We start from the raw sequence: 27714 nt of genomic DNA on the forward strand, positions 1-27714 counted from the left end.
CGATAGTTTTGCGCGGCACGGTAACTCGCCTCTGCACGCGCGGCCCATAGTTCGAGCGCGTCCATATCTTGAACCGAGTCTCGATGTATCTGTGTCTGTAACCGGGGAAGCATATGTCGGTGTGCGTACCCGACCTTTTCCTCCTCGCGCCACGGCGGCGATAATCGATCGTAAAGCGTATTTAAGCACGTCAGGTAGTCCGTTACGGACTCCTGTTCCCCCTGCGTACGCCGCATTATCTCGTCGCGAAGGGCAAACTGAAAATCCGGGTTGCCGAAACGGGTACGCCACGCGGTTTTAAACGCGGTCCATGTCGTCAGGCGCTCCCGCTTTCCGCGAAACCAGTAAAGCGCAATACCCGATAGGAAGAACGGGAGGCATCGCAGAATATCCTCGTCCGCAACGGGGATCAATTCGCGGCCCTCCTCGACACGCAACAGAAACGTCTCGGCATCCTCGCCGCGCGCGCCCGAAAACTTTAAGTCCCATTTCCGCATGATATTATAGATGGTCGTCGCGGAATTGCCGTTCGTATCCCGAGAGGCCCTATGCGCGTTATCTCCGGGGACGCTTGAAGGGCTGTGCCCCGAGTGTGCACCTATTCCCGCGGACGGGCTATCCGGGCGGAGGTCGCCTACCGGAATATCGAGATACGCGACGTCGGCCGGGTGGTTCGACTCAGCGTCCGCCATGCGGTGCGAGTCAGCGTCGGCTACGCGGTTCGAATCGGATGCCCTTTCGGAGCCTCCACTGCGGCGCGCGGCCGTCAACAAACGTAATAACCGGAGCGCTAGCTCGGTGTCAGATCCGTCGATAGACAACCCGCGGCGATTCAGTTCGGCAGTTCGCTGTTCACGAGTAGCGTGGAGAATCCACTCGTCGCTCAGCTCAATTGGATCCATTTCGAAAAATCGCAAAATCTTCTTAAACGCTAAATCTACCGCTCGCAAGAAACCGACGGAATCCTACTGTGCTCCAAAAAAAAGTATCGCTAATCGTCCGACCGAATCATTCACTAAATTCGCGAAATTTCATTCATCACGATGTTCCATTCTCAAGTCGAATAACATAACACGCGAACAATACACGCGAACGGAATGTGAAGGTAACTCGATAGTAATAGTTTTTCTGAAGCGGCCTTCCGCCGACGTAAACAGAATTCCGATGGTATCGCGATCGCGCTTTCTCCAAATTCCAACGCGCTATTTGGCCGCAATGATTATCGCGAATCTAACGCTAACCCACCCAAACACATTTATTTAAATAATGCTCCCAAAATAAGATTTCATACAAAACTGAAAGAAAGTGGTTAAACAAATTATATCAGAACACAAGATAGCATAACACAAATAATATCGCATCAAAAACATAGCATATATAACATAAGGATGGGGTCAATTCTTTATTTCGACAGACACAATATTAAATCAAGAAGCAATCCGCGAAAACCTTGTCACTCGCACGTAGCGCTAATGCCCTGTACGTACTTGTCTTTCGACGATCTTCGGCTGCCCCACGTTGGGCGCCAAATTTTGTCACGACTTTTTCACTCCCGGAACGGCCCGGGGCGTGTGCCGGATCAAAAGAGGCAAGGAGAGCGGGATGATAGGCCTCTCCAGGGATCCTCTCGCACCTCCGACACTCCACGAAACGATTCTAATGTTGGGCGCCAGACGCGTAAATTCGCGTCCGCGAAATCGCGAGAAATCAAAAACGAGACGCAAAACGAAATGAGTCGGTGGGCGAGGGAATGGCTAGCTCGACCTAATAGCAGGGCGGGGTGGATGAAGGGCAGCGCAGTATTCGGCGGGGTGACGCCTAATAAAGAATGTCGTAACTCAAGCCATTAACAAATAAAGAATAACATTTATTCTGTAATGATCCCCGGATGAACAGTAAATGCCAATGGGGCTTTCAAAACAAAAGCAAATAGCAGGTGGTAGATAACGCGGGCGTCAAATTTCGAATACAAAATATGATCACGCGGACGCCAGAAATAAACGGAAAATTACGTTAACTCAGTAAACGCGCGGAAGGCGCAGCAAGAGAACGTGTGAGGAAAACTAAACTTACAAAATCATCGAGATCATATAATTTCACAGCTAACAATAGTAGAAAAGTTCGCGGGCAAATAACATAGAATATCGGTACAAATTACGACTGACTACGACATAACGGAAATAAACGCGAAATAATAGCGCGAAATACCGCGAAATGATAATGCGCCACGCTTGGAGCGCGTGAACGCAAGTTCCCAAACCCGTGCCGGGATTCTGTCGCCAAATAATCTTAACCTAACGCAAATCATAATCTTAATCTACCGCAAGTAATAATCTTAAACTAACGCAAAGAATAATCTTAAACTAACGCAACGAACGCGACGCGAGTAACGTCCCAACGCAAGAAGGAACGAACGCAACATGTGATATCGCCAGGGATATCCTCACGCGAAGAATAAAGGCGCCGGGGCGCTCGACGAAACGCGAAATACTAAACTAGCGCGAGAAAATATACGGAAGTACCGCGAGCAATATTATAACTAACGCGAAATGACCGATTTATCCTAACGCAAGAACTGAGATTACGCCAGTGATTCTGATCGAACGCAACATACGCGATCGTCAGCGATCGTCCAACGCGAAAAATGATGCGCCGAGACACTCGGCATAACGCGAAATACTCGAATTAACGCGAGAAAGATACGGAATTACCGCGAGGGATAACGAGACGCAACATTAGGTCGACGCGAATGGTATCTTAAGGCGAACCACAACCTTCCGCGAATAATCTCTCAACGTAGCCGATATCGCGAAGATAGTCTAAATGTCCGAACGCGAATCGTGAGTAACGCGATTACACCAACGCGAATATCCCTCTGACGCCATTAATTACGCGTACAGAATCTAAGGTTCGACCGGGCGAAATACTACGCCTAACGAGACCCGCGGTCGTGGACGTGAAGGGCGCGAGAAATGGCGTATTCGCGATATCGAACGTCGTCATCGACGCGCCTACCGCGATCTCCAGAGGTTCGTATATTTCGATCGCGATCCCACGGCCACGAGACCATTCCGGTGCCCCTCGCTCTCGCTATCGATCGCTAAATACGCCTTGTCGGCGAATACGCTAATTATCGCGAATTTTCCCGAGCGAGAGCGCGACCCGGGGAGCGGTGTCGTGGCTTTACATAATATGTTACCGAGGCAACCTCACCGTAGGCAGATCCTCTCCCGAGGGTCCTCGCCGTCGTCCCAAGGGTCGCGACGATAGCAGCCGGACGTCGTACTCAGCTCCGGAATGCGACTTAGTGCGGAGACAATGCCGAGACTTGATTTTCGACGTGCGTCGATTACCGAGGACGATTTACGAATGCTCCCGAAATTTCGCTCGATGGCGGAATCGATAGCGCACCCCACCCCGGGCGTACGCGGCCCCGCGACGTTGGAGCGCGGACCAATGAGGGGTGAGCTCGCAGGCTCGCGGCGGATTCGTGCGTAGGGCCGTGAATTACGGCTTTCCGCAGGGCGCTAAACGGCCCTTCGCCCGCGTGGCAAATTTTCCGGGATTCTTCCCGGCGGCGGACGGGACGTGTCTGCCTCCGTGTTCCTCCTTTTCGGTTCGGGAATGGCGGCCGCCTATCCCGGAATCCGATCAGCAGTGTGAGGAGGGCAGATGAGCTGATTTTAGCCCCGGCGTCCCGGGGCCCTGCCATTAGGGGTCCGTCCGCCGCAGTGTCACGCGCCGTGCGCGTGTTTTCCTGCGCTCCGTCGCTCTCGGCGGCCCGCGAGTCGCTTCGATCCGCTTTCCGTCGTCCGGTCTCTCGCCGTTATCCTTCTCGTCGACTCCGCTTTCGCGTCCTCTGCATCCTCTCAGGAAACTCCGGTCTTCGGCTCGGTGAGGCGCCACGCAAATGATACAAAATAAAATAAAAGGGATCAGTAATTCGTAACGCAATTATAATATGCCCCTGGAGATCTCGCATCGATTCGTTGAACCGTCCTCGGGCGTGAAAAAGGTCGCGAAACCCGCGCCTTGTGACGGCGGCGGGGCGCTGCAACGATGCAGCGAAACTGCAACGTCACAAGTTATATAATAATTAGTATTTAATTCATTTACTCGATTATGTAGCTCTACTAAATTAGTCTTTTGAATCTGAATCCTTTAAACGAAATTGGACAATTCGTTGAATCTAAGTTTACCAGATTTTATCTTTCTTCCTATTTTTATCCGACAGTGTATACTTGTCAACTTTTCGTTGGATCAAAAGGTTCCCATCTACTCGCTGGAAAAATGTGTTTGTTCCTCTCGTACCATGATCTAATGAGTAATAACATAAAAGAATTATACAAAGTATTCTTTTAATAATAAATACCTAAGTAAAATTTTTCCGGCATGTGATTCCTCGGTTTCGACAGAAGCATCGTGTATAACACGAATATCATCGTGAACGTCAAATGTGAACAGAGGTTCGCTTTTTCCTCGTGCCTAATCACAATATTACATACATTAAAATAATATGCCAACATTGTGATATTGCTTCATAAGTTTTATCATTTAGTATCTTTACCTTAGTTACAATAAAATCGTAAAACGTATAATGGTGCGGTAATATAAGAAAGATCCTCCTTGACATACATTAACTGATCTGCCATTACTGCTTTAAGCTCGCTGAATTCACGCTTCAGAACTTCTAAACATCTCTGAAGAAGCTGATAGATAGAATTACCTGTGAAAATTTAATTTATGCAGTAGAACATTTATGTCACGCCAATGTTACTCCAAAAGTGACACTGGAGTATTTTAATAACTTAAAAATTCTCTAAATCACTGAGACATTCACCTTTCTTCATTATAACACTCCGACGATAGCCAGAATTTAGGAAAATTATTTCATATTAACTCAATAGGCGTTAAACTTGCATACATAGGGAGCTTTCCAGCAAGTGACACAAGCTGACACAAACGTTGTTCTATCTTTCTTTTTTGGCAATGAGTAACGAAGACAAAACGATACCTGTGTCGACTTGTGTCGCTTGCTGGAAAGCTCCCATAAGTGAATCTCGCGTTTTATGTAAAATTGTGTAAGAAACTGGTAATCTAACCTACTTACGAAAACGATACGATAACTTACGATAATTCCTTCGCGTAAACGGGAAAATATCTCTTCGGGATCAGCTCCCTGCCGTCAATATATCTTGATATATATTTGGAGATACAGATCGCTTCAGATTGCGGCTGACAGCGTACCTCCAAAAGTCAGAAATGCACATTGAGAAAATAGGGGAGAGGCGGGAGATCGCAATATTATCCATGTTATGCACAATCTAGGTTAACCTGTGTAAACACTCGCGTAAACGTAGTAAGTATAAGTATATATAGTATAGTAAGTAACAGTAATATATAGAATAGAAAATAGATATAGGATAATTACATTATAAAATAAAACAATTACCATGAATTAATCGTCGCGTTGTGTAAAGAGTCACAGTCGGTCTCGCTCCGACACTACCGTGTGTCTCTCGATAGGTTAGGTTAATTGAACTGACTGATAGCGCGCTAAACGCACTATCTGCACTGCGTGCAGTACATACACGTATTAACTGATGAACCACGAACGCACTATCTGCACTGCGCGAAAGCGCCGCCAGCGTCGAAAAAGTGAAAGTGACATTTCTCTGATAATCATAATAATAATATAAATCAGCGTTAGTAGAAGAAAGAAGTATCTTAAATAAAATTTTTCACATTTGGACTTTGCGTCGCAATATCTCCGCTCGTAGGGCACGTAGCGGAAAATATTATAGGAGATACCCCCCCCCCCAATTCGACCCCAAGCTATCGATCAAGCCTACTTAGAACTTGATCCGTTCACTCGTTATCGAGATCTCAACATCTCGAGTACTCGCAACCTGTCGCGTCGCGTAAAAGAGTCACGGTCAGTCTCGCTCCGCGTGTACTTGGCGCGAGACACTACCGTGTCTCTTGATATGTCGTGTTATACTACTACATGCATTACATACATATATTCCTATGTACATACATACATTACATACATGAATCTTCACTGTTTCTTATCATATAAAGGTATGCGATAATGTCCCCACGGCAACGTATCTGTCGAATCCGGCACGATATATCGCTTATCGTCATACGGACTCAGAGCGATTTTTGTCTCGCTGATAGTGTACACTTCGTGCATTTTCGATCGTATGCACGACTGCGGTCGAGTCATTTCGATCTCATCGTTCAGACACCGCGTGTAGTCGTCGAACGTAATGGTGCGCGCGATAACGTTGTTTTTGACACCTTTCGCTTTTTTACAGTCTTTTTTGCCATCGACTCGCAAGGCGTACATTTTCGCCCTAAGTCCAACGAATTCGGTCATAATCGCGCCGTTGTTTTCGTCCTTCATCAGGCCCGGCACTTTTTTATTCACGAGAGGCATACCATAAGCGTTATCTACCGCGTAGTCACTCGTGTCGAACCTGACTATATCATGTTTCATCGTCTCATACGCGTCGTCGCACTTGATATGATAAATCAAACTGTCCGTGTCGGTATACATGATTCTACACGAGTCGCGGTACAGGGGAGACATGTACTCGTGGTGAAATTCGTATAGGCACACCTTCGACAGGTCGAGGATGCACATGCCGACGTAGATCGGTTTGTCGAATTTCACCTCGAGTTTGCGCAGTTCGACGGCTATCAGATTTTCCGAAAACACACTCCTGCTGTGGAAATTCGGTCGCGCGATCATTGCCTCCGCGCCGTATCGTCCATCCCACTTCGTCAGTAATTTTACATCGACGTGATTGCGTACATTCTCCATTGTTTTCCCGAAAACTGCGTTATTCATTAATTTATATAAATTTTTTTCGAACTCATTTTTGGCATGTGTTCTAAATTTTGTATTGAGTTCGATGTAAGCGCGGAGCCACGCAGATTGAACGAATTGTAATACGCGATGTATTTTTGTGACGCGAAGACCGTGGCGCGTGCACTGCTGTAGATTGCGATAATGAATAACGTAACGCTCCTTATCGTTTACCGTGGCGAGAAGTTTGTCCTGTCGTTTGCCGGGCGGTTTATCGCGCATCGGACAAAACGGTAGGTCAGTGTGCGCGTCGTGTTTATCCTGCGGATACTCTAGGTCGACCTCGAGAATATAGCCCGTAGGCGAATCCAAAGCGATCGCGTTAAAGTCGAAATTCGACACGTCTTCGACCCATCAAAACTCCGCGTAGGGCAATGGCCGACACATCGCCCAGCCGTACAGGTTATTTACATCGAAGTACATTAGGTAAGACGACGGTTTCGATGAATCGTACGACTGCATATATTTGTTGTTGGCCTGCGCGTATCTGCCGGAACATTGACTCAGGCCGCCGCGAATACCACGTTCGATAAACATGACCATGTTAATGTCGGTCAGCAGTTCGAAATTGATACAGGTATGTTTCAACATGGCGTCTCACGTAAAGCCTGGTAAAGTGTAGTAGTACGCGGGATCGAGTCCGTAACTCGCGACGCAGCTGTCGCGGAAATTTTCAAACACGTCGGCCAACAGCAATACGGATTGCGCATTTGTTTACCTCTCGGCAGTCCACAGTGTGAGACTGCAACTTGTCGCTCGAACTAAAATAGTGAAGACATCTACAAAAAAGAAATACAAATATTATAAATTTTTTTATATACAAAATATTCTATATATTATTTTAAAAAAGTATAGACACTTACCAATCACAAATGTACTTTGTGTGTCTATGTTTGTTAATTTGTGAGCTCACGAGGCGGGATAGATGCTTAATCCACGCAAAATGTCCAACATTGTTGTCTCGCGGATCCTGCACGTACAGCAGATTCACGTGTTTGTTACTCGTGTGGTCGGTAAGCCGTATTGGAAGAACGGTTGACGTCTTCTGTCCCTCGATGGTATAGACGTTGACGGATATATTGTTGAGCCGTTCGAACTTTTTAATTTGACTCAATGTCATTGGGAACTCAATGTCTCGTACATTCAATACCGTTGAATAATGCGGGTATGAAGATTCCCGTTCTGAATGTCTTTCGGCTTGATGCAAGGCGGCTACCACTGACCACGCAAAACACGCATTGTCCATAGACAGTACATTGATTACCGCGTTCTTCAATTTAATGTCTTGAGGCAATTTCAAGTGACACCCCGCGCGCAAAGGATTGTATCTGTTGACGTTCACCGTCAAATTGAGGATTCGCGTCAACGCCCATCCACTGTCGCGTTCCTGGAACTCCTCGAGTTTCGCTAATGTGGGCTCGATAACGTGCCGCTCGTACCACTCGCGCAAGTGCGATGTACTACAGAGTTCTTTGTTATTTGTATTAAAACTCTTATTGGCACGTTTATCGCCCGCCACAAACTCCCCGTTGAACAAGGTGTTCACTTTGACACAGTTATGTTTTTTTATAATGTCTCGCACTCGCTTGCACACTACGCTGCAGGCGTCTTCCAAAAACTGCCGCGGTTTTACATGGTCTGTATTAATTACCGCACCGGTCATTATCCGCGATTCAAACGCGGCATTGATTTCTCGCCATACGAGTTCTGCCGCGCGCGTGTCACCACTGTTACCGGCATTCGCATAATCACCACCGCTACGAATAAATTGTCTTTCCAATCGCGTCTTCGCACCCTCGAGTCGCGCGATTTTGGCAACCAACTTTTGTCTCCGCCCGATCGAGAGCCGCGGACGTTTGGCACGACAGCCTTTTTCGAGCTGCTCGACGAATTCCACGCATTGCAGCGCCCATGTGAAATATTCACTCAAGGTAGCGACTTGGTCGGACAGCTCCAACAGATCGCGTTCGGTTTGCTCGAATTGATCCATGTTTTTTATCTATTCAGATTCAGGTTGTTCATCAGATTCAGATTGTTCATCAGATTCAGGTTGTTTATCACCACGAAGTCGACGCACATTCCATATTGTAGAATTGTCGATTACGTCACACTCTTCGAAGGGGCACTTGCACACGTATCGATGACACGCTGGACAATATCGAAAGGCATATTGAACCTGATAGTGTTCCAACATATATTCATAAAGACTGAAGAAAGGGACATCACAGTGCCAATTATCAGAATCAATAAGTTCACGTTCAAGAGTTCTTTGAATCAATGCATTATTATGACCGTATATCTTATTATCGACGGAACGGTAATAGCGTTGCAGACACAGATTGTACCTCGCCACCACTTCGACGCACTTCCCAGTGCCTGTGTGAATTTGAATGAGCAGATCGTCAAAGCGTCTTCTTATCCCATGAATAACTGTAGTCGCCCAATAGCGATATTCCTCATACTCCGACTTAAAGTCAGGTTTAATGTTAAGAAAACCGTCACGAACTAGACGATCTTTATCTTCTTTTTCCTCGTTTTGCACCTGTATGTATATTTTCCGTCTTATGTTAGACTTCCAGTCATAAGGAGAATTGGTATCGATAACAACTCCTTGTCTAACGATGCGTTTATCGGTTCCGCGTATCCCGAGTTCTCGATCGCGAACAAACTGTACCAATGATATTTGTTGCACATCCGTCGATTTTCCTCCTCGATCTTCTTCACGCAAAGCATTGGCTATATCATCTATTAAATGGTCACAATAGTAAAAACGGCCGCAATAGTTTGAAAAGTCTTTGCTGTTATCGATTTCACTCTTATAGACCGGAAACCACGAGCGATTATTGTCAAGCGTCATTTCTTCTTGCTCACTGTTATGAGAAAAAATAGAAAAATGTTCACGTCGCGAAAGCTAATGTTTTTATTTTTGTTGACATTCGCCGCAATCCTTAATCATCGGAGCGGGACCGTCGATGTGCGTTTGCTGCCACGGTTGATTCCAGTGTTCGTCACAGCGACGATAGGTCTGAACCTCCAAATCCGCCTTTATATGCTCCGGAAGTTTGTCCCACACGTAGTGAATGTGATCACCGCACATTTGCAACAGAACGGCTTTCGGCACGAATTGCAGCTGTTCGGCGCTAAAATCGCAAATGTCCGACGGTCTCGACAGCAGGACGAACATCTTTGCGACTGAGCGATAAAAGAATCTCTTTTACAGAGCACTTGCACGCGATAATGTTCAACCATACAATAACGAAGAAACCGCGTTACTTTTCGATCGATGTATAGCTCTCAAATCTCACTACTGCGGCTCGACGCGCTTCATCCCTCGTTATATACCCTTTGCTATCTCTCTCGCTCCAACTGATTTTTTGAAAGATCTTTTCCTTTGTCTCGCGTACTGCGTAGATATATTGTTTAGTCTACGCGATAATACCCCCTTTTCCCATAAAAATGTTGTTTACGACGAACATGTTCCGACAGGTTCGACGCGTTATCGAGTCGATCATCGTCCCGATGACGTCATTTCTTCCTTTGTCTTTTACGTACTGCGTAGATAGATTGTTTTTTAAAGTATAAATCATACTATAATTTCTTCGCGCGCATTTCTATTCGAGTCGTATATGCGACGTCCGCCAAAACTCCGGCTGCTTGAATTTTACAATCAAATATCATAGCATATCATAATATAGAAGCGAGGCGTCGATGCTCCAGCGGAAGTCTACGCTCGCAGGTGTAATGCGAGACGTATTGCTATCAGTTTTATACACCGCCCATTATATTTTTTTCTCTGGCGACTTCTCCGTTCTGCAACCGTCATTGAATTCAGTCGCATCGAGTCAGCGCAAAGTGGTACACGTGTTTTTTACAAGTTTTTTTTGTGTACGAACGGATGTTCGGACGTGTTCTGTGATTTTGTGATGTCTCCGCGCGAACCTTTTATACCTAAAGACATAGAAGACAATGAAATTTTGGGGGGGCCCGATGCTCCCCAGTTTGAAGACGCTATAGAGACGTTTGAAGGCGCTCCTCCCGCGCCCCGGCTTCCGTTTTTCGGCACGATATCCGCGCCTGGCCACGCGCGGGAAGACCTCTTCCGCCTGACGGGGGACCGATCTCTCCTCGTGGACGAGGCGCTGATTGCCTACGCGAACCGCGTATCGAGTTTGTAGTTGGGTTGTTATAAAATCAATATGAGCGACGAGTACGTAGAATTGTGCAAACCGGTGGTCAATCCTAAAATCAGGAAACCGATCGTAAAAATCAGCGAACCACTCGTGAGGAATTGTTGCAGATCGGATTTGTGGAGAGTCGACGTAACGAGATATCTGATCCGTCGCGAAATCGGAATCCCCGATCGCCAATCGAACCGGAGGTTTTTCTATTGCCAAATATATTTGAAAAGAATAGAGGACGGTGAATTTACGTCTGATTGGCGAGCGAGCTTGGATAGAGACGACAATGGCATACTCCGTTTAGAGGACGGTGAATTTAGGTCTAATTGATTTAAACGCGTTAGTGTCTACATCAACAAAGTGTATTTAAATTAACATGGATATCGCTGCGTACACATCAGTGTAATTAAGTGCTACGCGGACCCCGTGGCGCAACCGCGAATTCCCGCGCGGACCCGCGGCGCGACGCGCACCGGACCCCGCGGACCCCCCACGCGGACCCGCGGCGCGACGCGGACCCCCACCCCCGCGCGGACCCGCGGCGCGACCGCGAACTCGAACTCGAACGCGGGTGAGTCATCCCGGTGAGTCATCCCGGTGAGTCATCCCCCGGTGAGTCATCCCGGTGAGTCATCTCCCCGTTGAGTCATCCCGGTGAGTCATCCAGGTGGTAGGTCAAGGTCACCCCCCTCCCCCTCACCCCCGCGAAACCCGATACCCTTGTGTAACCCGATACCCCCCTCCCCCTCACCCCCCGCGAAATCCGATACCCTTGTGTAACCCGATACCCCGCCCCCTCCCCCTCCCCTCACCCCCCGCGAAACCCGATACCCCCCCTCCCTCACCCCCCCTCATTGCCCCCGGGGTGGAAGCGGCCTTCTATACCTACTGACAAATCGTTCTCAGCGTAGCCAGAATATTTAAAGTGGTCCGGGGGTAGGTTTTTTTAGTATAAGGGTGTCTTCCGCAGGGTGTATCGGTCTCTTATGAGACAATTTCGACAATTAGACAATTTAGACAATTTTGTGGTGTAGAATTCATTAAATGGAAATGTAGTGTTTGTTAAACACAGCTCAAACACAGCTATTTTGATTATTTTTGACACACATTTTAAAGACATTCATTATCGCTTCTAAAATATTTCCCGCAGTTTCCTGCTAAAAATAATATTAATTATTTCTTTCTTTTTTCAACCTCTAAATAAGATAACAAAGCATGTTTTAGAGGTTCCCGTTGAGGGCAAAAAAAAGAAATGGGCACAGTAACAACTGTGCCGCAAGCAACACGTAGAACTACGTCAACTGTCATTATTTCATGTTAAAGTATTCGTGATCAAGAGAGGCCAAGTTCCACACAGGGCTGTAGCGCTGAATTCATCATTATTGATAGCAATGGCATCCATTCACCCATTCATCCATTCACCCATTCATCCATTCATCCATTCATCCATTCATTTATTCATTCATTCATTCATCCATTCATCCATTCATCCATTTATCCATTCATCCATTTATCCATTCATCCATTCATCCATTTACCCATTCATCCATTCATCCATTCATCCATTCATTTATTCATTCATTCATTCATCCATTCATCCATTCATCCATTTATCCATTCATCCATTCATCCATTCATTCATTTATTTATTAAATCCATTCATCCATTCACCCATTCATCCATTCACCCATTCATCCATTCATTCATTCATCCATTCATTTATTCATTCATTCATTCATTTATTTATTTATTTATTAAATCCATTCACCCATTCATCCATTCATCCATTCACCCATTTATTAATTCATTTATTTATTTATTTATTAAATCCATTCATCCATTTATTCATTCATTTATTTATTTATTAAATTGCGAAAACATTTAGCTTACATTGAGAGCTTTCAAAAACTATATAATAAAGTATATTTTCCTTTAATATTTTTCGAGAAAAATCTCTTATAATAATTCCATTTCAAGAAAATCGGTTATAAATAGAGAGTTCGGTCTTGTTTTATCATAAATGGGACTTCTTAAGCTTTAAAATGAGATGTCAATGATTACTCTACGATTATTAGTTTCGAAGATACAAACGTTCAAAGTGTGACATATTTTCGTTGCATTCGTTGCAGGCTGTGCCTAGATTTACCCCCCCTTATACCCCTCCTTACTGTCGACAAAGACGTAGTTCTACGTCAAAATGGCGATTTTTACACCCCCTCCTTTGGTTATCCCTCGAATTAACATAGTGAAATACATATGTATAATGTACGATAAGTGAAACTTAAATGTGACCGATATCTCTCAGAAGTAAATAAAGATGCTAATAAGAGTTAGGCGCGGTAAATAATGCGCTATATAATTTATTATAATCTGGACCAACTAAATAAGATTAGCGTACGTTTCGATCCTTTCTTTGGGTCAACCTCAGCGTGATTAGCGTCATTAGTGAATTAAAACTCAGCTTACATCGGAATGGTCGGAATTTAACGCAATAAAGCATTTAAAACAGTTTGTAGATAGTTACTAATTATAACTTATTTGTGAGAGACGATGATATAAGTTAGTGAACTATCTACAAACTCTGATTTAACTGATTGACTGTGTTAAATTCCGATCGATGTAAGCTAAGTTTCACTTCATTAATGTTATGCGCTGAGGATAACCCAATTGAAGAAAGGATTACGAGAATTAAAGAAACGTACGCTAATCTAATTTAATTGGTCAAGATTATAATAAATTATATATCGCACTAATTATGTACCACGCCTGGCTTTTACTGCCAAATTTGTTATTGTTATTTAATTTTATTTAAGAAAACCTTGATATATTTTTATTTATTGTTAAATAAAAATGTACCATCTTTGGTTGAGCTGGATTTTTGTAGCTTAATAATATTTTTGTGTGAATTTGTTCTAGGTAGGGTAAACTTGGGTAAGATGGCCATAGAGGAAAGATGACCAGCCCATGTTCATTCGATGTTTCATGGCGAACTACATTGAAAGAACATATAGGTTGGCCATCTTTCCTCTAGTTTACCCTACATTCTTTACAGTGATTTAAATGATGCTTATTAGCATCAACAAGTTAAATCGATTATCAATTTAAATATGTTGAATTTACTGTCCCAACAAAAACTTGTGTTTCAAGAACAATAAATAATCGGCACTCATTGTCAGTTAAAGTGGAAAAAGTATATAAATTCACATAAGTATAATATTAAGCTACAAAAATCTAGCTCTCGACCGAAGATGGCATATATCTCTACTTATTTATCTTATCTATATATATATATATATATATATATATATATATATGAGTCAATATACGAATTAATTAATTCATATTTACATTTCAAAGTTGTTATTAATTTTTAAAGGTAATAATAGCGTTCGAAACCGGTTTTGTTCCACCAAATATCAATTATACATCACCACGAACCGATATAGATGCCTTAATAAATGGAACTGTTCGTGTTGTCGAAGAATTAATGCCACTTAAAAACGGTTACATAGGTATCAATTCTTTCGGTCTCGGGGGATCTAATGCTCACACGTTATTAAAGTGGAACATGAAACAAAAAGTTAACAATAGAGTGCCGACTGATGATTTGCCAAGACTTGTAATATTATCTGGGAGCACTGAAGAATCAGTGAAATTGTTTTTAAACGACGTTAGTAGACATTTCAAAAGCAATCTCAACATCTTTTTGAGTTGACACATTATATACTTTTGCTTTAAAAAATTTTTGATCGTAGGTCGCAAATCATCCGATAAATATAGAATATATTCGTTTAATACACGACGTCCATGCGGACAGTATAGACGGCCACCGATGGAGAGGATTCACTATATTGAATACTTTGCAACCAGATTCAATAAAGGAAATTCAAAATTGTGAGAATGCGAAAAGACCAGTTTGGTTTATATTTTCTGCTTTAGGCTCGCAATGGCCAGAAATGGGTATGCAATATTCCGTCAAAATCTTGCTATTTTACGATTGAGCGTAATCGGAACCAATATAGATATATTAAAACATATTGGACAAAATGTGAATATTTCTATCGAATCTAATTCAAAACCATAGAAACTTATTTATACATACTATTGGCATAAGTTCCAGTTTAACAAAGTATGAGAGTAATTATGTTTTATTGGAAAATGCAGGTTTAAAAACCCAATTCAATCTTATTAGACCGAATAGGATTTTCTAATGGTTTTAATCGAGCGTTTTCAGCAGGGATACTTCATTTACTCTGGGAAAAATTTTTACCGATTTGGACCCACAGTTAAGGGGGCATATAAACCTAGGAGGCCAAAAAAATGGTCATTTTTCTGGAATTTTTTCTGAGAAACTATTGGAGTTGTCGAATTGTGGTTTTTTGTAGTTAAAAATATATATTTTGAAGAAAGTTAACAATTTTTTTTATTGAAAAATATTTTTGAAATCGGCTATGATACGCGAAAGATATTGTTATATATTTTAATATTCTATTTTATTTTTTTGTTTCTGTTGATTTTTGGCGAAGATACACCTGGTACCGTTTTTTTCCAGGCTGTCTTTTTACGACGCCATATCTCTGTCATTTTGCGAAATTTTTCAATAAAAAAAATTGTTAACTTTCTTTAAAATGTATATTTTTAACAACAAAAAACCACAATCCGATAACGCCAATAGTTTCTCAGAAAAAAATTCCAGAAAAATGACCATTTTTTGGCCTCCTAAGTGCGTATATGCCCCCTTAAGCACTTTAACATTTTGGTTAGTGCCCCTTAAGTGAAAATTATCTTTGCGATAACTGAATATCGACAGAACTAATTGAGAGAATTGACTAGTATAACTTAAAAATCTTTGAAATACGATAGAATAGCTAATTACGATTTTTAGTTACGCGGTGTTATTTCTAGTCCAAATACGTAAAATTAAGGTTACGATATCCAAATAATTTGATTACTGTTATACAGTATACAAATTTTTCCCAGAGTACAATAGCACTTAAATAATAATATACGTTTTAATTAAAATCAGGTCAAAACTTATTAAAATTTCACGTCTTTGCAAATGCGATAAGAATGTGCGACGTTACTTTAAAACCATATGGTATAAGTGTCACGGATATTTTGACAAAGAAAGATGAAAAAGTGTGCGAAGACGCGTTGTACGCGTTTGTTGGCATTGTCGCTATTCAGGTAAAATATTATACTTCGAAGTTATAGAATAGTGTTACATATTCTATATTTATTGATAAAGCAATTGATTTAAATTCTTTCTAAGTCGATTCATCGTATTAGAATTATCACCGTATATAAGTACATTTATCTCATCGCAATTCATTGGTTTATTAGAAATAAATTCTTCAAAGTAATTCAACTATAAAATTATTTGTATAAATTTGTAGATCGGCTTAGTAGATCTCCTAACATTATTAGGAATTATTCCGGATTACATGATTAGTCACTCTGCTGGTGAACTTGGTTGCGCGTATGCCGATGGATGTCTCACCACTGACCAAGCCATTTTGTCAGCATATTTTATTGGTTTGGCGTGTACTGAAGGAAAAATAATTCGTAGCTCTATGGCTATTGTCAGTTGTGATTACGAATGTCTCAAAAACATGTGTCCAATGGATATTGAAATAATATGCCGCAACAGCGAGAATTGCAGCGTTGTGAGCGGGCCCACAGAATCCGTGCAAAAATTTATGAAAAAACTACAGGTAGTATTGAATAGCTCTCATATCTTATAAGTGGATGGAAAACTTTGCTTAAGGTGATGCTGGAGCCGTCTGTATAACCGACAAAATTACCATTTTCTATGTTATTGACCTATATCTGTCCTTGTATAGACAAGGATATAGACAAGGATAGCATCTACATTGCACGCACACATACGCACGAATCGTCATGTACACTATACTCTTATATTAGACTTCTAATCTCGATTTGGAGGGTCCATCGATGTTTTTCTTGTTGTGCAATTCAGGGAAACTCGTTCTCGTTTTCACGTTCGTATCAATGGTATATCTTTTATATGAAGCACATCTTGTGATGAGCTGACAGCGATCGCTGTAACTCGATATGCCATATTAGGATAAAAGTAGGTAAGGAAATCTGTAATTCCGTAATTTTTTCTCGGTTTCTATATCAAATCGGAGTTTCCCTGAATCATTGATGTACGTACTGCAATTATGGAGAAGCATTTTTAATTCCGTCAAATTAATACGATTCTACATGAGTAGAAAGAAAATAGTAATTTTATCGATAAAACAGACGACTCCAGCATCACCTTAATGATCTTCAAATATCGAATTCTTAAATTCAAGCAATAATTTGCCACACCTGCATATATTAAATTTGTACTTTTGTATTATCAGATTAATAATATTCACGTGAGAGAGATACACTGCAACGTACCGTATCACAGTTCTTATCTCGAATCTGTGGAAAATCAACTTTTGCTTAATTTGAACAAAGTAATATCACATCCGAAGAAACGGAGTCCAAAGTGGGTCAGCACTTCCATACCTCGCACCGAATGGTTCACTTCAGCATCAAAATTGTCATCGGCGGACTATCATACACATAGTATATTAAGTACCGTTCTTTTTGAACAAACAACGCATCTAATACAAAGTAACGCAGTTACCCTCGAAATCGCGCCACACGCCGTTCTGCAGCACGTTCTGAAAGAATCCTTGCGTCCAGAAGTGATAAATGTGGTATTGAGTCGACGCACTGAACAAAATATCGATATAATTTTACAAGGAATTGGAAGGCTCTATAACTGTGGTTTACAGCCGAAAGTTGCTAATTTATACCCGCCAGTGGAATTTCCTGTTAGTCGAGGAACTCCTATGATTTCCCCATCGATAAGGTACAAGATATTATATGATATCGCAATTTAGATATTATATTACCTACATAAGAAAAAAAATATATATGCACTATCGTTTAAAAGTTTGGAAGCACGACTTTATTAAGAAAAACAATAGTGGTGTCAATACTTTTAAAGAAAATCGTCTTATATAAGAACTTTTACTGTGTGTTGTGTCTATTGAACACAGTATTATTTGTTTCTAATCATTTTCCAAGGAAAGATTTTATGTAAAGAATTTCATTGGTACCACTGTTATTTTTTTTAAAGATAATGCTTCCAAACTTTTGAACAGTATATATATAGTGTATATGTTTTTAATATACTAGCTTGAGCTGTCCGGCGTTGCCCGTCGAGGAATCCGTGAAAACACATTTTACCTCTTTTCATCCCGTTAGGGGTCAAATTTCTAAAAATTCTCTTCTTACCGGATGCTTACGTCATGGAAGGAATATACTCCCTGAATTTCATGTTTCTAGGTTTAGGGGTTTGGGCGAAGCGTTGATATATACATATATATGTATGTATGTATGTATGTATGTAAGCTTTATTGTATATCCCCGTAGGGTTCACAATCTATAAGGCGTTTTTGTGAGGAACGTACCCAAACCTCTTACAATACTTTCACCCCCTTAGCCTGGCCATTTTGCGACCTTACATTTCATCTAATACAGCAAACATTTTCCCCTCCCTCCCCGTTTCCTCCGTCCCCCCTTTGTGCTCCTCCGCTTCCTCCGACTCGACGTCCTTGGCCTCCCTCCTTCCTGTCTCGGCTCCTCTCTTTCGCCTACAGCTCCTTCCTTTTGTCCTCCTTCTCCTCGTCCGCGTCCATCAGGAGCTTCTCCTCCATCTCTCTCGTGATCTCCTCCTCCACAGACCTCCCTGCCATCCTGCTTGCCTCTATTCTCCTTTCTAATCTCCTTTCTTTCTCCCTTCTCTCTCTGTCCCTCACCTCCCACGACCTATCCTCATCTATTTTTACCCTTAACCTGTTCCCTACCTTTCTCCTTGCCTCCAGCACCCGCCACTTCTCATCCTCATCTCCCAGCTTTACTAATATCGTCAACCAGTCCCCTCTCTGTCCTACTACACTTACCTCTCTTACCTCTGCCTTCACCTTCAAACCTTCCGCAAACAGCTCCTTCACTTTCATCCAATTTGATTCCTTGCCTTCCCACCTCTCCTTCTCGATCCTTATTATTATGTTTCTCTTTCTTTTTCCGTCGTCGTTTCCTTCCTCCTCCTCTACCCACTACTTCCTCTTCCCCGACTTACCTTTACTCTCCTCGCTCTCCTCCCTCTTCCTTTTGCCACCGCTTTGCTCCATTCTTTCCACCCTTCTATTCAGTCTCTTTACCTCCTCCTTCAGCTCCTCTATCTCCTCATCCTTCCTCTTACCATCCTCTTTCACCTTCTTTAACATCTTCCAAACTTTCTCCTCAACAACCTCCTCCATCGCTTCCTTATTCTCTAATATAATTCTCCCTTTACATTCCATCCGGTCAATACTCTTCCTCTGCGTGATATTCTGCTTATTCTACTCTCCAGTATCCTCCATTCTCCTACACAGCCTTTCTTACTCTCCCTCCCTTACTTGCTTCCTTACTTCCCTTCTTTTTCCGTCTCTCCACTTCGTCTTCGCTCTACCGCTCTCTAACCCTTACTACCACCGCGACCGCGTGTTCGCCTTCCTCTATCGACTCTCCCCTCGATCTCGATCCTCGATCCTCCCACTATCGATTCTTCCTTTCGATCCTTCCATTCCTCGCTGTCATGCGGACCCGTCCCTTCCTTCTCTCTCTCACGCTCCATCTCCTTCCCCCGCCACGACTCTTGCACACGCGCCAGAATGAATCTCGGTGCTGCTCCTCTACGTCCCGCAGTGGTGCCAACCCGCTCTATTGCATATCCCCGTAGGGTTCGCAATCTAGAGGCCGACACCCCTGCCGTCCCTTCCCCTTCACCCTACCTTTATTCTGTCCTAACCTCTAAACACCTCTCTCCGTATTTCCGCTCTCCTGCACCATCCGCCTCCCTCTCGGGACCTCCTCCATTCTCCCGACCTCCTCCACGCCTCCTCCGTCCATTCCTCCACTCTGCTCCACTCCTCCTTCCTCACTTCCCTCGCAATATCTCTCCTTTCACGCTCCTCACCTCCCGTCCATCCGAGCACTCCCACTCCTCCCTATATATATATATAATTAATATATATAATTTTATAATGTAGATATAAACAAGCATTTTAATGTCACATTAGGTGGGATCATTCCAAAAATTGGTACGTACCGAGCTTTGAAACACAAACGTTCATAAAATCCGGAGAAAGATATGTCGAAATTTCACCCAACAGTGAGGACTACGATTATATGTGCGGTCATGTAGTCGATGGAAGAAATTTGTTACCCGCGACGGGTTATCTTGTACTCGTTTGGGAAACTATCGGTATGATGAAAGGAATAACATTCACAACAATACCGATAATATTCCGAGATGTAAACTTTATTCGCGCTACTCATTTAACGAAAAGTAATGCTGTAAAATTGATAATTGCGATACAGAAAGGTATTTATGAGATGACTTACTTTAAAGTAGCATGATCATAAAAATGCGTGTAAAATAATTGAATACATAAAAATATTACAGACGGGAAGTTTGAAATAACCGAAGAAGGTAACGTTGTGGTGACAGGTACAGTGCACGAGACATCGATTCCAGAACAGGAAATGTTTCGGACAGATCTATTACCGGAGAATAGCGACGAAGAAGAACACATGACTGCTCGAGATATCTATAAAGAATTGAGACTGCGCGGTTACCAGTACAGTGGCTGGTTTCGTGGATTACATAGCGCATCTATTTCAGGCAACAAAGGACATATCGTTTGGAAAGCAAATTGGGTAACGTTTATGGATACCATGTTACAGATGTATATTATTGGATACGATACCAGGGATTTGTATGTTCCGATAAGTATTCGGAAATTGGTGATCAATCCTAAGCTTCATGCGTCAAAGCTACGGAACAGCGCGGTTCGCATGGAAAATGCAACAAACAAGGATAAAAGTAAGCGCTCTTCAATCACTTGTTGAGTTATTTCGTTTTGATAAATATCGCGTAAGAAAATCTCTGTGATATAAAGCGTATATTATTTTGTCTTATTACAGAATTACCGATACAAATATACAAAGAACTAGACACGATTATAGCTGGCGGAATAGAGATTCGAGGCCTTAAAGCCACTCAGATCTTTCGGCGGAAATTGGCCCAAGATGTTGTTATCGAAGAACACGTATTTGTTGATCATCACGATTGCGCTAAGATTTCTTTGAACGAAGCGATTCGGATATCGGCACAACTCGCGCTGGAAGATCATCAAATCATCAAAGTAAAAATCATCGAGCTAGTGGAAGATGTCGATGATGTTGCATTAGAATACCTCTCTTCTTCATTGCTGGTTGATGCTTTTGGTGATGTGCCCTTGATACAAACAAACATCACTCTACTAACATCGCCGAATCGTTTTAATTCAGCAGATTTACCGCAGAACATTTCAATCGGAGATTTAAACAAACCATCTGTAGGTGACAAAGCCTTAATAGTTGCAGGATTTAACCTTTTGTCCAAACAACAAGCTTCGTTAGAACGACTTTTGCCATTTCTAAGAGAAGATGGTTATCTGTTGTCACGTGAGAAATGTGACATAATTAACTACACAAAATATTTACAGCAATACGAATTAAATGTTATTCTTGAAAAGTGCACCGACAAAGAAATAATTGTGCTTCTAAAGAAAAAAATCTTGATAGGAAAAAGAATTGTTGTCTACATTAATAACGATAAATTTAATTGGCTGGAAGAGCTAAAGCTACTTATGAGCGATGAAAACAAGCTCGAAAAGATCAATAGGATTATAATTGTTGGAGAGAGAGATTTCAAGTGCGGTTTGTTAGGTTTTGTTAACTGTTTGAGAAAAGAACCAGGCGGAGAGCTTGTTAGGGGTGTGCTTATTCAAGATGAGAAGGCCTCTATGTTTTCTCTACAAGATCCCTTCTATGTACAACAATTAGAAAAAGATATGTTTATTAATGTATTGCGACCTAATAAGACCTGGGGATCATACAGACATTTGCGATTATCACGACCGGAAACCGAACCTGTACCTACCGCTCATGTCTGCCAAACGGTATACCCATAGGAATCCTTTCAAAATATATCGACATTTTATCAATGTACATTAATATTAAATATTTTCAAATTGTTTTTTAAATACTTCTATAATATTTCTCTATTTAAAGTTTTGTTCTATGTATGTCATGTGTTATGAAATAGATGTTTTTCTATAGGTCTGTGGTGATCTAAGTACATTTTGTTGGATAGAGAACAGTTTATCTGACGAATCTCGTCGTGAGGATTTGGTACGTGTGGTTTACTCATCATTAAATTTCAGAGATGTAATGCTCGCGACTGGTAAATTAGCATCTAGTCAGGCGATCTCACGAGGACGGTTATTTCAATATATACCCCTTGGATTGGAATATGTAGGATTCGATACCAATGGGCAACGTGTAATGGGAATCCGTGATACCGAGTAAGCAAAATAGTCCAAAATATAATTAGGTACGTTGCGTAATGTTATAGAGTTGAAACTAAATTAAGATTATTCTTTTAGTTGTATCTCAAATGTTATTGAGAAAGATAAAGATTTTTGTTGGAAGATACCTGATGCGTGGACATTTGAAGCGGCTGCGACGGTCCCGTGCATTTACAGCACGGTTTACTTAGCCTTATACATATATGGGAAAATGAAAAAAGGCAATAAGATACTTATACACTCTGGTACTGGCGGAATTGGACAAGCAGCTATTCACCTCGCTCTCAAAGAAGGATGTGAGGTGTTTACTACTGTGGGCACGAACGACAAACGGAAATTTATTAAGAAGATGTTTCCGAGCATTCTGGATGAACATATTGGAAATTCGCGAGATACCAGCTTTGAACAAATGATAATGCGAGAAACAAACGGTCACGGAGTCGACATCGTGTTAAATTCATTGGCAGAAGAAAAGTTAATCGCGTCAGTTCGTTGCTTGGCGAAAAACGGTCGTTTTCTGGAGATCGGCAAATTTGATCTCATTTCTAACAATCCACTAGATATGTCCATGTTTCAGAAAGGTATTAGCTTTTATGGGATTCTACTCGATAATATGTGTACCGGCGATCACAAATATAAGTCGTTGCTGTCTAAAATGGTAGCCAATGGTCTTGAAGATGGAACCATTAAACCAATTCAAGTAACAGTTTTTTCAAAAACAGAAATCGAAGAAGCTTTCAGATACATGGCGAGTGGAAAACACATGGGAAAGGTACTCTAGTATTGATTAATAGTAGCATAAAGAATTATTCATAATAGGGGAGACTGGGGCAAAGTCGTCACTATTTTTTCGGTGCCGATTTTTAACAACAAAACAAATAATTTTAGTAAAATGTGGTATACCGTTGTAAAGAGTGAACCCTTGGCTAACAAAATTTATACGGACATTTTTGGTCTATGTCGCTTTGTTCAACTGGTATAGAGTGAAAACGACAAAGGTGCAAAAATTGAAATGTCAAAATTGCCGGGGCGGAGTCGTCACTCCATTCTCGGACTAAATTTTAAATGAAAATTCATAATTTCGATCATGAAAAATGATAGGATACATTTTATTAATTATTTTTTAATAGAAAAATGGAAACATTAATTAAAAACACGATGGCGGAAAATAATTACAAGAATAGCGCACACACTTATGTGCCCTACGCTTGCACGTTTCTCGTCAGCTCTATTCTGTCATCTCTGAGCACACGCAGCACATATTATCCAAGTCCTCGCCGGAATCCGACCACTGCTGCTTTCTTTGACTTTGATTTTCGCCGGAAGCCTCCATGATATGGCTTGGTGACGACTTCGTCCCGGACACAAGTTTCAAGTTTGGTCGCTCATAAAATATTAGAAATCAATGAAAATAAAAAAAACTTAACTGGATTCGTGTTCAGCATGCATTACTCTTTAGAATCACTTACTTTGAGATTCGGAGACACAATAATATTTAAGATATTACAAATTTTCGACGCGCAAAAAATTTTACTTTTGACCTCCGAAAACACGTTTGCCTCGATAAGAATCACAACATGGCACATAACTTCACTAAACTCCGTTGGTCACATGGGCACCATAAGCCGCGTTTACAGTATTAATAATAATATCGAGTTTACACAACATACAGATTTTGAATTGCAGTGACGACTCCGCCTCGGTGACAACTTCGCCCCGGTCTCCCCTAGTCTTAAGAACTTACCTATTTCACATAAAATGTGCATTTTTAACATATAAATATTTTTATAGATAATTATAAATATCCAGGAAAAGGATAAACCTTTAGACAAGTCGATTGTCGCATATCGTCGCTATTACTGTCTCAGAAATAAAAGTTATATTATACTAGGAGGTCTTGGTGGATTTGGTTTGGAGTTAACCGACTGGCTGATATTTCGGGGCGCCAGGAACGTCGTGTTGATATCGCGAACTGGAATGAAAAACGGGTACCAACGTATGAAAGTTCGACTATGGAAGTCGTACGGTGTAAATGTTCTGATCATCAAGAATATCGATGTCGCTGATTCTAAGGATTGCGAATACATCTTGAAAACTGCCGAAAAGGAAGCACCGGTAGACGCGATATTCAATCTCGGAGTGGTGCTGAGAGACAGCGTCCTGAAGAATCAAACTGCGCAGACTTTCGCGGAGTCCTTCCGATCAAAGGCTCGAGCAACGCAAATATTGGACAAGCTTTCTAGGAAGATTTGCCCTCAACTGCGGCACTTCGTAGTGTTCTCTTCCGTTTCCTGTGGCAGAGGAAACGCTGGACAGACTAATTATGGCATGGCCAACTCTATCATGGAGAGGGTGTGCGAGAAGAGAGCGGAGGAAGGATTACCCGGATTAGCGATTCAATGGGGGGCTGTGGGTGATGTGGGTCTTGTCGCTGACGTGCAGGAGGACGATAAGGAACTGATTATCGGTGGCACCTTGCAGCAAAAGATATCTTGCTGCCTCGACGAGCTCGATAAGTTTTTAATTCAAAGCCGACCGGTTGTAAGCAGCATGGTCGTAGCTGAAAAGAAAGCGGGATCTTCCGGGCTTGACAGTTTGGTTAACACTGTCGCTAATATTTTAGGTATGCTCCAACATAAACTTACTTTTTGCACGTACTTCATATATATTTTTTAAAATCAGTTTATGAGTAATCATTACAGTACAAATCATAATAATTTTTAATATTATACAGGCATAAAAGACATAAAGGTTGTAAGTCAAAATTCATGTCTGGCCGAACTTGGAATGGACTCCATGATGGTCGTGGAAATTAAGCAAATTTTGGAACGAGAATTCGACATTTTTTTTACTGCGCCAGAGATACGAAATCTCACTTTCGCGAAGCTCAATAGGATGTCCAATGCAAATGTGAGCGACGCTAGTATGCAAGACAAGAAGAAATTCGATACGGTTGAGCTAGACGTTATAAAATTTCTAGTTGGTGTTCTAAAAGACGAAGACTTTATTTCAGAAGCCTGTTTAGATTTCTCGACTAAAAAACCAAAAACTACGACCGAAGTATTCCTTATACCAGGTGTCGACGGATGTGGAACCGTATTCAGTCATTTGGTATCAAATATTAAATTTTCAGTAACGATATTGCATTATAATACAAACAACACTACCGATGCTATCGATGCTACAAACATTATATCGGAGACGTCTGATCATCTCACAAACGTATGCAATTAGTAATTTCATATTATATTAAAGAATAATTTTTTTGTTTAAGAGGCATAAAATTTATCGGATACACTCGCTCTTTTTTTCAGTACATATTACCAAAACTGAGAGGTGGGAAAGATTTCGTAATGGTAGGATACTCTTTTGGATCTACAATCGCAATTGAGTTAACCAGAAGGTTGGAGGCTATGAATTTTATAGGCCGACTAGTTCTCATCGACGGCGCTCCTGAACAAATACAAATGATGTACAAACATTTTACATCAAATCCTAATGAAACAGACCTTCAGATTGTTGTTCTAACCAATATCATGGAAGTTTATTCAGCAGGAAGCAGTAAAAAAGTATTATTTATTTTCTTAATTTTAAGTACCAAAATTAAATATTACAATTTTTTTCTTTCTTATAGGAGTAGTATCAGTATCAATCTTATAGTCTTTTGTTTCAAGTATTTCTTATTTTAAAGTAAAACTTATATTAAAAACAAAATATATAATTTGGTAGATTCTAATGGAATTGAAGAAATGTAAGACCTGGGAAGAAAGATATAATATTTTCGCCGAACAATTCTTAGCTACGAATACGTTACTCTCACCCGCAAATTTAAAGACGCTGAGTACAAGAGTTTATAAAAATGTATCCGCAATTCGGCAATATGATCCCTCTACGTTGCCGCCTATTAGATCTTCCATAATATTGCTAAAATCTGCGTACTCCTCGCATATACCACTTAAAGAAGATTATGGTTTGCAGAAGGTATTTCAAAAAGTTTGATTTAATCTGTATTTAATAAGTTTCAAATTTCAACGAAACTTTTTGTTAATGAAGTACATAATTATTTAAGGTAACTCAAAGTCTGGTGAAAGTACATTACATTAAGAGTACTCATGCGACGATCCTGAAAAGCGAGAAAGTGCTAACTGCAATTAATGGAGAACCTGCCATTTAAAGTATAATATCATAATATATACTAGACAACAATATTGTTTAGATTAATTCTGACAATGAGACATCTTACTCTATCTAGAACCCTCTCCTTTGAAAATTCTAGATAGAGTAAAAGATGAGTCTCTCATTGTCAGAATACTTGTGGTTACGGGGATAAATATTATTATAATATCAAAAGAAGTATTTATTTCAACAACCTGTGGCAAAAGTATTATTTTTAATTACTTTTGCCAAAGGTTGTCGAAATAAATACTTTTTCACGACGTTTTGACCCTCGGGGTTTGGGTCCTTCTCAAGTGATCTATAAACAATTTGGTACGCGGTCAATTTTTAGTCATCTCATAATTATACATGAAGAATGTTAAGTCATTAGCTAATATAAAACGGTCATCACATCACATTAGACATCTTTCGTTATGAAGATTCTTACAAAAAAAGGTCATTGTGTGAAATCGTGATAAACTGTAATAAGCAACCGTAAATGAGTGAAATGTAAAGTATATGTATCAAATAAAAAGTTATAGTTTTAAAAATATATTTACATGTGTAATATCCAGCGATGGTCGTTTGATTAATAAGTTTTTGGTTATTTCCACTCAATCGTCTACATGTCGTATAAAACATTGTGATTTTCGACACAGAGCATGTTCACACGAAGACAGTTAACGTTCGACTGACACAGTTACGCGATACTTTAAACTTTTAGCGAACACTGAAAGGTTATAATTGTCAACATTACTTATTCTTATATTATTGAGATGATATTATCATAAATGGGAAATAAATTGTCCGTGTCTTTTTGAAGATTGATCGTAAGTAGGGAGATAGTGAGACTTCTATATCAGGTGCTCCGAGGGGGGAGCGGGGCGGGAGGGGGGGAACTCCAGCGCCGCCGTCCGGCCGAGGGGTCTGCGGGGGGGGGGGGGGGGAACTGCGTTCCCAGCATAGGGTTCGCGGGGGGGAGGGCCTCGAGGGCGAGGGGGTCCTAGTGAAGGGGGGGAGGGGGATCAGGCGAGCGCGTCGG

General features: G+C 41.4%; 1 protein-coding gene across 4 annotated transcripts in view; it reads left to right on the top strand.

The window, feature by feature from the left end:
- Nucleotides 1–27127, top strand: part of LOC139780231 (fatty acid synthase-like) — a 113267-nt gene extending 86140 nt beyond the window's left edge. For 3 of the 4 annotated variants that reach the window (XM_071718766.1, XM_071718768.1, XM_071718767.1), the window contains 15 exons: nucleotides 14432–14725; nucleotides 14811–15015; nucleotides 16082–16242; nucleotides 16452–16769; nucleotides 17427–17926; nucleotides 20184–20488; nucleotides 20570–20989; nucleotides 21091–22109; nucleotides 22270–22514; nucleotides 22596–23289; nucleotides 24309–25140; nucleotides 25252–25739; nucleotides 25832–26086; nucleotides 26247–26498; nucleotides 26587–27127. In XM_071718766.1, the coding sequence (XP_071574867.1) occupies nucleotides 14432–14725; nucleotides 14811–15015; nucleotides 16082–16242; nucleotides 16452–16769; nucleotides 17427–17926; nucleotides 20184–20488; nucleotides 20570–20989; nucleotides 21091–22109; nucleotides 22270–22514; nucleotides 22596–23289; nucleotides 24309–25140; nucleotides 25252–25739; nucleotides 25832–26086; nucleotides 26247–26498; nucleotides 26587–26691 (6093 nt within the window). In that variant the 3' untranslated portion in view covers nucleotides 26692–27127. Of the gene's footprint in view, nucleotides 1–14431; nucleotides 14726–14810; nucleotides 15016–16081; nucleotides 16243–16451; nucleotides 16770–17426; nucleotides 17927–20183; nucleotides 20489–20569; nucleotides 20990–21090; nucleotides 22110–22269; nucleotides 22515–22595; nucleotides 23290–24308; nucleotides 25141–25251; nucleotides 25740–25831; nucleotides 26087–26246; nucleotides 26499–26586 lie in introns of those variants that run through there. The other variant, XM_071718769.1, reaches the window with a different exon arrangement.
- The last annotated feature ends 587 nt before the right edge of the window (nucleotides 27128–27714 follow it).

The sequence above is a fragment of the Temnothorax nylanderi genome, unplaced genomic scaffold, assembly GCF_030848795.1.
Source record: "Temnothorax nylanderi isolate EJ_2023f unplaced genomic scaffold, tnyl_v1.0 TNYL_tig0268_pilon, whole genome shotgun sequence".
In the NCBI taxonomy this organism is placed as follows: domain Eukaryota; kingdom Metazoa; phylum Arthropoda; class Insecta; order Hymenoptera; family Formicidae; genus Temnothorax; species Temnothorax nylanderi.